Source organism: Eptatretus burgeri, chromosome 10 (assembly GCF_056783735.1).
Source record: "Eptatretus burgeri isolate ZD-2024b chromosome 10, Ebu_testis_v1, whole genome shotgun sequence".
In the NCBI taxonomy this organism is placed as follows: Eukaryota; Metazoa; Chordata; class Myxini; order Myxiniformes; family Myxinidae; genus Eptatretus; species Eptatretus burgeri.
The window spans coordinates 30,920,811-30,931,377 of record NC_140970.1 but is presented as its reverse complement, the minus strand read 5'-3'; the positions used below and the strand labels follow the sequence as shown (position 1 = coordinate 30,931,377).

General features: G+C 44.0%; 1 protein-coding gene across 4 annotated transcripts in view; it reads left to right on the top strand.

Annotated features, from left to right (window-relative positions):
• LOC147018223 (forkhead box protein N4-like) overlaps nucleotides 1-10,567 on the top strand; it is a 66,116-nt gene that overhangs the window by 4,337 nt on the left and 51,212 nt on the right. For 3 of the 4 annotated variants that reach the window (XM_085897715.1, XM_085897713.1, XM_085897716.1), the window contains exon 2: nucleotides 8,349-8,433. In XM_085897715.1, the coding sequence (XP_085753841.1) occupies nucleotides 8,357-8,433 (77 nt within the window). In that variant the 5' untranslated portion in view covers nucleotides 8,349-8,356. Of the gene's footprint in view, nucleotides 1-8,006; nucleotides 8,107-8,348; nucleotides 8,434-10,567 lie in introns of all 4 variants that reach the window. The other variant, XM_085897714.1, reaches the window with a different exon arrangement.

The following is a 10,567-nucleotide window of genomic DNA, read 5'->3' as shown; positions in this document are numbered from 1 at the left end:
GCCTAGTTTTTGCAGATAGACATTGTTGTTCACGATCGATATTGTTTGCGTTAACTATTTTCCTGTTGTTATCAATTTGCCAAAAATCATTTGAACAGATCACAACACATCATCATGATGCATGGAATATGTACCGCTGAAGTGCAACAATATTTTCAAATGGAACAGATCTTCGTTCACATTTTCATTCGCAATCTTCATTCTTTGGGATAATTACAATAATCTGTCCAAATTATTTACAGTTAACTCTTTAAGGACAAAGGGACACATATGTAGCTAAACTTTAAAGTGGCGTATCAGATATTTTCCCTGCAATTTTGGATTACTTTCTTTTTACATTTGCAAACATTGTAGCTAACACCGGGTAAGAGCTTTTGTCATTTCCATAATTTTTATTTTTGTCGATTAGAAAAACTTGCATTTTTCGTCGTGCATGCTCTTGAATTTCAACTCATATTCGTGATTATTGGAATCAAAGTAATAATAAAATTGGACTTTTATCTGAAAATTACTTTCAAGATGCCTGTGGGTCTCAAAGGGTTTATATGTTGAATCACGTTCAGGTTAAATAAGTTAATTAATTTTGAATTTGGTGGTTCCCAAGAAAATGTGTTTTTACTTTTAAAATATCCTTACAACAAAATTATAATATATACATCTCTGTATACCAAGTGACTTTGAAACATTCATTGCCTAAAATAAGTGTTTCAAAGTTAACGAAACCTGTTTTTCCGAAATATAGTTTGCACAAAAATGTTAACAGGATTTTTGTACAAATGAAGTTGTCCTTTTTATAGTTCAAGCCCTAAACGGAACGATCACAATTGGTTTATTTATTCCATCTCCCCATCCTTAAAGCCACCAAATGTTAACAGACTAAGTGTGCAGATGACTAGAGCTTTACTTGCAACCCAGAAAGGGTACAAAATAGTTACTAAATGCATTTTAATACTGCACATTGTCTAATTTATTGGTCAATTCCATGGTAACAGACACACAGATTTCGGAAACTAGCAAAGCCACACCATTCCTTCAATTCCTCCACAAAGTTTTTCATTTCACACATTTTCTTCTTCGACCATTATAGAATGACCTTAATTACGCAATATAAAATGTATGACTGTGATCCCCTCGAATATGTCACTCACCTGCATTACCTGTTTGATATTCTCGACATAGAGATGTACAAATCAATCATACAAGTACAGGTGTTAACAATGAGACTTTCACATGCAAGCTTGTTCATACAGCAACATTAGAATAATGAGAGCGTTGCTAATTGGAGGATTTTACAAACAATTCAGGTGTATTGTGTTTTTAAAATAAACCACCTGAACAAGGTGATGAGAAATCATCACAAGCTGTGGGTACAAAGTAAACAACTCGTGACCTTTTTGCTTTTATTGCGATAAAGTCAACTTATATTGGTCATAATTCTGATACATTTGTGCAAAGTTATTCAATTGTCAGTCTTCAGCCCAATTACAGCATTTTTTGTGGAATTTTTCACTCCAAACAGCTCTAAACAGCAAAGCTACATGGTCCACCTACTCGCTCACAAGTGTGAGGACCACACTCAGTCAGTAGCCTTCTCCCTAATCATGTGCTTCGTTGTTCCGATTGCCTTCTCCACCATTAAACACAGCTCGACAAGTTTCCTTTAATCTGCCAAGTGATCACCTCGCAAATGCTGTGGAATCACCTGGATCTGACGGGTCTCTTGATATCTCTCACAAAGTATGTCTTTTAGGGGTAGGATGGGAGAGGGTATTTTATTGTCACAGGTATACCAAGTAATTTAGTCAATCATCTCTGCCACCTTATCTTGTTTATTAATGAAAAATCTAAACTAAAGTGAAACTAAAGTGCGATTCCTAAATCGAAGAACAGCAATATACAGTCATTGACTTGCACAGTAATACGTCGGTTTACGTTTCGCACTTTTACGTCGTTTTGCAAATAGGTCGTCACTTTATTAATACCACCAGCTGATTTGCATTGCCTCAACCAACACTTCTGTCACCAACAGCATCAGTCCTTTCTCATATCCATTGTCTCAGCCTTCGCCTCCACCTACCCTCTACATGAACTACTTTTCGTTGTGCATAAAGAAATATACTGGACTGTAGAGTGGCTAAGAGGCAGTATAAAAGTGTTACCTCCGAAGAGAAATTAGGTGTTATTCAGCAAATAGATGGTGGTGAACGTGCGGTTAATGTTGCTGGGTTATTAAATTTTCCTCAGACTACTTTGCGTACCATCTATAAAAATGCTGACGTTCACTGCAAGTTGTGGCTGGTTTGACTCCATTCGGAGGAGATACGAGTAAGAAAAAATAAGAAGGTAAAGTAAGATATATTAAAACTCTAAAATACATTCTTTTTGAATGTATTTTAGCATGTATTTGAATATAAATGTCATTAATGTGAAAAAGTGTAATGTCATAGGTACAAAGCGAAATATAATCGGTGAAATGATGAAATAAGCGACGCATCCCCCCTTGTTAAATTATTGTCACAATAATTGCCTTCTTATCAGAATATTCCATTATCAGGAGGTTGGTGGTAGGATTTGCACTCCAACCACCGTAAAACCCTTCACTCCACAAAACACAAGAAAAATGCAAAGAAAATTGAAAACCCACTCCTGTGCAGCTACCCTCCGCAGGGTAGGTCACCGGATGACGGGATTGAGGCAAAGCCTTCGGGGCCCTCACACTTTGATGATAGGAGGAAAGCCTCAGACTTTCCTCAGTAACTTTCCTCAGAAAACCTCAGTAACCTTTGCGGGACAGATGGCGGTTGCATGTTGGAGTTGTACTGAGGTGTCGTCCACCAGACTGGCGGTCTCCTTGGGTTAACCTGAGGCGGTCCCTTCGGGTGGGTGCCTGAAATGTCCTATACCAAAGAGAGGATGATCACCTGTCTCTGTTATCATCTGAGCAAAAGAGTTCGAACTTCGGTATTGCAGCTCTCTCTGAGGTTCGGAGACCGGATAGTGGAGAGATCATGGCGGGTGCTTACACCCACTATTCGTCGGGTCACTCTGATGGTTACCATGCCCAAGGAGTTGCTGTAGCTGTGTCAAATAAGTTGACTCCAATGATAATTGAGGCAACACCGGTCAATGAGCATATTATGAGAATATGGAATCATCACTCTTTCGGTGTCATTTCCCTGGTATCTGTATATGTTCCGACTGAGGTGAGTGATCTCACCGTGAAGGACGCATCCTAAGCCATGCTCGAGTATGTGGTTGATCAGTGCCCCAGGCAAGAAATCCTTCTAGTCTTGGGGGATTTCAATGCATCGACTGGAACTGATAGGAATGGTTATGAGACACGTGTTGGTCCCTATGGGTTTGGAACTGTGAACCAGAATAGCACCAACTTCTTTGACTTTGCAAAAACTTGTGGACTTAGGGTGGATGGTTTATGGTTTCAGCAGCCACAGGCTCATCGCTGGACTTGGTATTCCAACGCTGGTGGTGTGGTGAAGGAAATTGATCATGTGCTCGTTGGAGGATGATCCAGAACTGCAGGGTCTACCGGAGTGCTCATGTCCTCAAAACCGACCACTGGCTTGTGTTAGCAACTCTGAAGTTGCAGCTTAAATCTAGGAGAATAGTACCATCCCAGCCTTGGCCTGATGTTGGCAAGCTCAAGGATGAGAGGGTAGCTGAGGAGTTTGCTAACAGGCTGAGTGGAGATTTTGGGAGTCTGGGTGCTTTGGGGAATCCTGAAGAGTTGCGGAGTGCCTTCAAGACCACCATCCTTGATGTTGCCGATGGATGTCATGCAACTCTCCGTCGAGAGACAAAATTCTTCTTTGCCCAAGGGACACTGGATGCCATTGAGCAGAATTGCAGGGCCAGGCTTAATGGCAGAGCTGAGCTGTTCAGGGAGTTGGGGTGTAAAACTGAACGTGTGTTGAGGGTGGACAAGGAGGACTCCATGCGAGGAATCTGTGAAGGAGTACAGCATCACCTGTGGTCAAGTGATTCTCATCCTGCTTACACGGGAATTCGCATTGCATTCCTCCAAGCCCATCCCTCAGTGTACTGCAGTTAGAAGGGAGGGTGGTGAGCTCTTGACAGAGGAGTCCGAAGTGAAGGCCGGCTGGGCCAATTACTTTGAGCGGCTGTACCAGGCTGATCCACCAGCTGCTGAGTTGGATGTCAATGGTGTTACTATCCCTATTGCTGACCCTCCAATCAACCATGATCCACCTTCATTTGTGGAAACACATGATGCAGGGAACCGGTTGAAATGGGGTGAAGCTCCAGGGATCTGTGGCATCCATGCTGAACTTCTCAAGGCTGATGGAAATGCTGTACTCATGTCATTGCATGCAGTTTTGTGTTCTGCCTGGAACACAGGCATCATCCCAACTGACTGCAAGAGGGGCCTTGTTGTCCCTCTCTGGAAAGAGAAGGGTGATCGCCAGGAATGCAACAACTACTGAGGGGTAACGTGCATTCAGTGCCAGCAAGGTCTTTGCTCGGATAATTATTGATGGGGTTCGCCAACATCTGCTTGAGCACCAGTGCCCAGAGCAGTCAGGGTTTACACCAAAGAGGTCAACGATTGACCGTATCTTTGCCATTATAGTCCTCACCAAACGCCGACGAGAGTTTTGGCAGGGGCTGCTTGCAGCCTATGTTGATCTCTGCAAAGTGTTCGATTCAGTGAATCGGAATGCTCTCTGGAGGATTCTTGGTCTTCGTTGGGTGTCACCAAAACTGATCAATCTGATGTCTGAACGATACTCTGGTGCTGAGAGTGCTGTGAGATGTGGTGATACCATCTCTGACTTATTTCCAGTTTTTTCTGGAGTTTGTCAGGCGTGTGTACTGGCACCCACACTTTTCATCACTTGTATGGACTGGTTTCTGCCAGGGAGGATGTCAGAGAGACAAAGCTGCGGTGCATCATTTGGGAATGTCAAGATCTCTGACCTTGATTTCTCAGATGATGCAGTTATCTTTGCAGAGACTCTGGATATCTTTTTGGGGTCCCTCAAGGTGCTGAATGAGGGTCGGAGCCTCTGGGATTATGGGTTTCCTTGGTCAAAACTAAGATCCAGGCTTTCAATGACATCTTGTCTGTACCTATGTGTTGAGAATGTTGAGGTCACGGAGAGATTCACTTACCATGGAAGTGATATTCATGTCTCTGCTGGCTGTGAGCCAGAGGTCAATAGATGTCTGGGTCGGGCCTAGGGGGCCGTGCATTCACTGGATCATGGGGTGTGGCACTGTCAGTACCTGTGCAGGATGATGAATGTCTGCATCTTCAGGTCCTTGGTGCTTCCAGTCTTGCTCTTCTGATGTGAGACTTGGACTCTGACCAGAGATCTGAGATGGAGATGTAATTCCTTTAGTACCAGGTCTCTTCAGAGAATCCTTGGCAATCGCTGGTCAGACTTTTGTGTCCAACGAGCGGTTGCTGAGAGAGACTCAAATGAGATTTGTTATCTGCATAATCCATGAGCGTCAGCTGCGGCTGTATGGACATGTGTCTCATTTTCCTGATACTCACCAGATTCTCTCAGCGAGGGAGCCTCATGAATGAGGAGGCCAATGGGCCGACCATGTGCCTCATGATTGCAGCAGGTTGATCAGTATCTCAAGGAGATGGGGATGGCCTGAAGGAGGCTCTGGAGTACTGGTGGAAAGTGGATGCAGCAACATGCTGCTCCGGCACATGCTCCCATACCTGACCTGAATTGCTTTCATTTACCTCGTTTTGATGTTCGTCGCACCTTTCAGGAATGCCTCCCCGACGTAAACTGGGGTCTTACGATATTGCTACGGTTTTGGAAACTTACCCCAGGGGGAGTGAATATATGGACACATATGTGACCTGAGGATTAGTTATTTCATAAGTCTTTGCATAGATAGTCCTTGCTCCCTTGTCAAGGGGTTGTTCGTGGGGCATCCGTTGGTTTGTGTGCGTTTCCCAGGTGTGATGTCTTCCTCCCTTCCCTCTCCTACTTTCAATCTTCCCTCCTTCACCCCATGGTTCTGTTAAAACACTCTGCTACTTTCAGTCTTTCCTCCTTCACACCATCAGTCAGTTTACCCTCGCGCTTTGCTCCTTTCAACAATCCCTCCTTTACACCATCGGTCCGTTCCCCCTCTGCTTTTCTCAATCCAACAATAACTTCCCCTTCACCAAACATCATTTGAACAATTCCTCCTTCACCCCATCGGTCTTACCTTCCACCCCGTGACCATTCGATTGTCCCTCAGTCCGGCAATGTCCCTCTCCGTTTTCACTCCATTCACACATTGCTTAATTGGGCACATATGATGCGTCTGTAGTCGTTACTCCTTTGGGCCGATCGGATTACCTTCACATCATGGGACTGTGTCCATTCTCACAAACATGTTCGTGGCACGAGGTGTGCGGTACATCGGTGCTTTTTCGGTGCGCGGTGGGGTGCGGTACATCTCTCAGGCAAGGTACAGTGAGGACTGTGCAATGAACGCTTGCGCGCGGGGGAGGGAATGGAGGCTCTCGTCGTGGCTTTGGGAACCGCCCCCATCGGATGCACACCGATAAGGAGGAGGCTCGCACGAGCTGAGATGGGAAAAGCGATATATGAAGAGGAAGAGGAAGAGGGAGAAGCGCACAAGAGGAGATGGAAAAAGGCCAGATCCTGTGAGAAAAATGGAGCTCGGAGCTGGTCCTCGTCCTTGTGGGAGAAAGCTCAGAGCCCAGAGTGGAGAGTGAGAGGAAGAGGACGAAGGAAGAGTTCAAAGTACGAGATGAGGAGGGAGATATATGAAGAAGGAGACGACAGCAGTGCAATTGTATGGGACAGAATCGTCAAAGAGCTTGTACTTGTCCTGCGAGAAGCAGAAAGCCCAGAGTGGGGAGGAGGGCGGTGTGGAAAGGCCAGAACATGGTTGCGTTCATGGGGAGCTGCTGGACATGGGTGTCCAGCAGAAACGGAGTTTTCTGCTGCTGGCATATCTGGGCACCTCTGGAATGTGGCTGTGTGTCCCATCGTGCCACATTGCCACTGCCCATCTTCCGCATCATTCTTCGCCGTTCTCTAGTATATTTGGGCTGTTGCAGCCCCGTCAGGTTGTGTGAGGTGAGGGAGAAAAGAAAAGACCCTACTTTTTTTCTCTTTACTTTAAAGATACTTTACTTTTCTTTTCTTCTCAAGTTCTTCTTGTTGGCCATTATTCACTCAGGGAAGAAGATGACAAGTCTTTTGTGTAAGTAAGATTGTGGAAGAAAGAATATATATGTTATGGTTAAATCTGCTCTTATGTGCCTTTTGCTTTCTTGCTTATAAATATGCACTTTTAAATGATTGCTTGTGTGTGTAAATAAATAATTGTTTGTTGTTATTCGCAATCTGTCTGGGTTCTCTTTTTCTTTATTGCTCCGAGACAATGTGCAAGTTCGTTAGATGGGAAGTTGTACCCCACCTGAATTGCTCTGTTAGCCGGTGCTGCACCTATCTGTTCCGCTCGGCAGATCCCCAAGTATGGCGCTGAGGGTGTGGCCTCTAGTTGGGTTGCCGTACCAATATAAAGGTATTGCAGAAACATCTAAGCATAACCCTGCTCGGCCGGTTGTCAAAGTCAAGCGGCTACGGCTGTACAAAAACTACAGCCTGTTGGACCGCGGAGTTATCTGTGGTCGGCAGCCTCAGGACTGGGTGTTCGGGAGAAACTCAAGTGCTTCCCCTCGTGGTGAGCCCTGAACCCCAGGCTGTAACAATATAAACTAGAATGGCATGTGGTGGGGTGCATACCTTCTCCAAGGTGAACAGTTTACGTTTTGTATCCCACGAATAGGCAACACACAACATTTTGAGACATCCTGTTCATAGAATGACAAACAGACAGGCAGACAAAGGCGAAAGCAACCTTCGTTGTAAAGTTCCCACAAAGATGCTACAGTTTACCATTTTACCTCCGCCCATCTTATGTTTCAGCCCTGTTTGTCTGTTTGTTTGCGTGCATGATATCTCAAAAAGTTACAGACGGATTCAGACGAAACTTGGTGGACAGGTTGGTTGTGTGACAAGGACGAATCGATTCGATTTTGGTGAAGATCCGGATCTGGATCTGGATCTGGGCAAGGTATGCACTCCACCGAGTGCCCTTCTCGTTCTTTTTATTGTAATACCCTATATACTGTACTGGCAGTAGGGAATGATTAAATCACAAATCGTGCATGGAAAAAGCAAGATTCACTTTTAACTTGGACTTTCTCACCATTGGCCTGTTTGGTTGTTAATAACAATTTAATAACACCATACATGTGTGGATGTATTTAACCATGCCCATGGGCACAAAACTCTGTGCTGCCATATGTTCCGCAGGTTCTGGAATGACCACTGTCCCTATGAATCATATACGGCTTTCAGAATCCTCTGACCCGGGGAGTTCAGACTCAGATGCTCAAAGGTATTACACCCCACTCCACCTTCATTTCAGAGGTCCTCCTCGTTATCCCACCAACCATGGTACACCACAATGTCCTGAACGAAAGCTTGAATTACAATCCTACCTTGTCGAGAGATGGTTATAGAGGGCATCTGGGATAAGGGGGCATCGGATTATAGATAACGGGTTATAGAGGGCATCTCTTCAAATCTTTTAATTTGAATCGAATATTTTTGACAGAAACTTAAGCTAATGGAGAATACGTTTATTATGTATACGTATGGAGACTGGGGAGGGGGCTGAGGTCAGGGTGGTTGCGTTAAATGATAAGGGAGAGTTGGGGCGATTGTTGAGTGGGGATGAAAGGGAGAGGTTGGGAGCTCATAAAAATTAAAGGACACATGGGGGAGGGGTCAAAATTTCCACGTTTTACATCAACATATGACTCCCCGACCTTCAGGCAAGATAAAAAAAATTGCTCACAAAAAAGAATACAATGTAAAAGGACAGACATGTCAATTTTAAAAAAAACAACATGATGAAAGTTGATTATAATGGCAAACACAAATAGCTTCTGGAAACTGCTGTCACTGTGACAAAAATGCCCCACACTAACAACCTGTCTGTCTATCCAGTGAACAACATCCTTGTTGAAATGTGGACAAGGAGGAGCTTTTTTATTTCTTCTCAAATTTTTCTCTGAATACTTTTAGAGTCCGTTCCCAAACATCATTTCACATCTGGTGTTCCACAATTCAAGTCACAGAGAAAGACTACACAGAGACAAAGTTTCGGATACAAACCTTAATGTTTCAATCGGCCTATGTCATAAAATAGACATTTCTTGATTAAAGATGAGGAAAAAATATTGTGCAGCATTTCTAGGGAAACGCAGGCAGGAGAACATCCTCGGACACCAACTTATCTGAATGACCACCAATATTATACTGTATTTACAGGAAGAGGAGCGATTACAACACTCTTTCCAACACTAAACATAAATAAATAGGACCACTGGAACTGTAGCTTATCTGGGCCCTGGTCTAATGTTGCAACCCAAATTTGGTAGCATTCTGACTGGTGGGTCTGGAGAGGAAGGTTTTTGAAGGAATTTATGCTATTTTCCCAAACATTGACCAAGTCTGCCATTTTGACACACTTCTGATCATGTGATTGGCATGACCTCAATATTTAACATCAGGACCCTAGCCTAATGTTGTAACCCAAATTTGGTAGCATTCTGAATGGTGGGTCTGGAGAAGAAGATTTTTGAATGAATTTATGCGATTTTTCCCCAAAATTGAGAAAGTCCGCCATTTTGACACACTACCGGTCATGGGATAGCCATGACTTCGACAATTTAACATCCCTACCCTAGCCTAATGTTATCACCCAAATTTGGTAGCATTCTGAATGGTGGGTCTGGAGAAGAAGATTTTTGAATGAATTTATGCGATTTTTCCCCAAAATTGAGAAAGTCCGCCATTTTGACACACTTCCGGTCATGGGATAGCCATGACTTCGACAATTTAACATCCCTACCCTAGCCTAATGTTATCACCCAAATTTGGTAGCATTTTGACTGGTGGATCAGGAGATGAAGATGTTGGAAGGAATTTGTGGGACCGCCATTTTGACACACTTCCGGTCACATGATCAGCATGGCCTCCACAATTTAAAATCAGGATCATGTCGTAATGTAACCCAAATTTGGTAGCATTCTGACTGGTGGGTCAGGAGAAGATTTTTGAAGGAATTAATGTGATTTTCCCAAAAATTGACGAAGTCGGCCATTTTGACACATTTCCGGTCATGTGATCGGCATGACCTCTGCAATTTAACATCCCTACCCTGGCCTAATGGTGTAACTCAAATTTGGTAGCATTCTGACTGGTGGGTCTGGAGAAGAAGATTTTTGAAGGAATTTACTTTCGGTCATTTTGACCAACTTAAAGTCATGTGACCAGAACGAGCTTTGCATTCCTGTTTCCAGTCAGGAGAGGAACGTTAACACCAAATTTCAGCTGGATTGGCCCAGCAGTTTGACCGGAAAAGCAGAAATAGGAGCCGGACAGACGGACAGTGCGCGATGACAATACTTTATAACAAGGAATAACTAGGAAAGCCAACACAGGTGGAGGCCATTCAGCCCGTC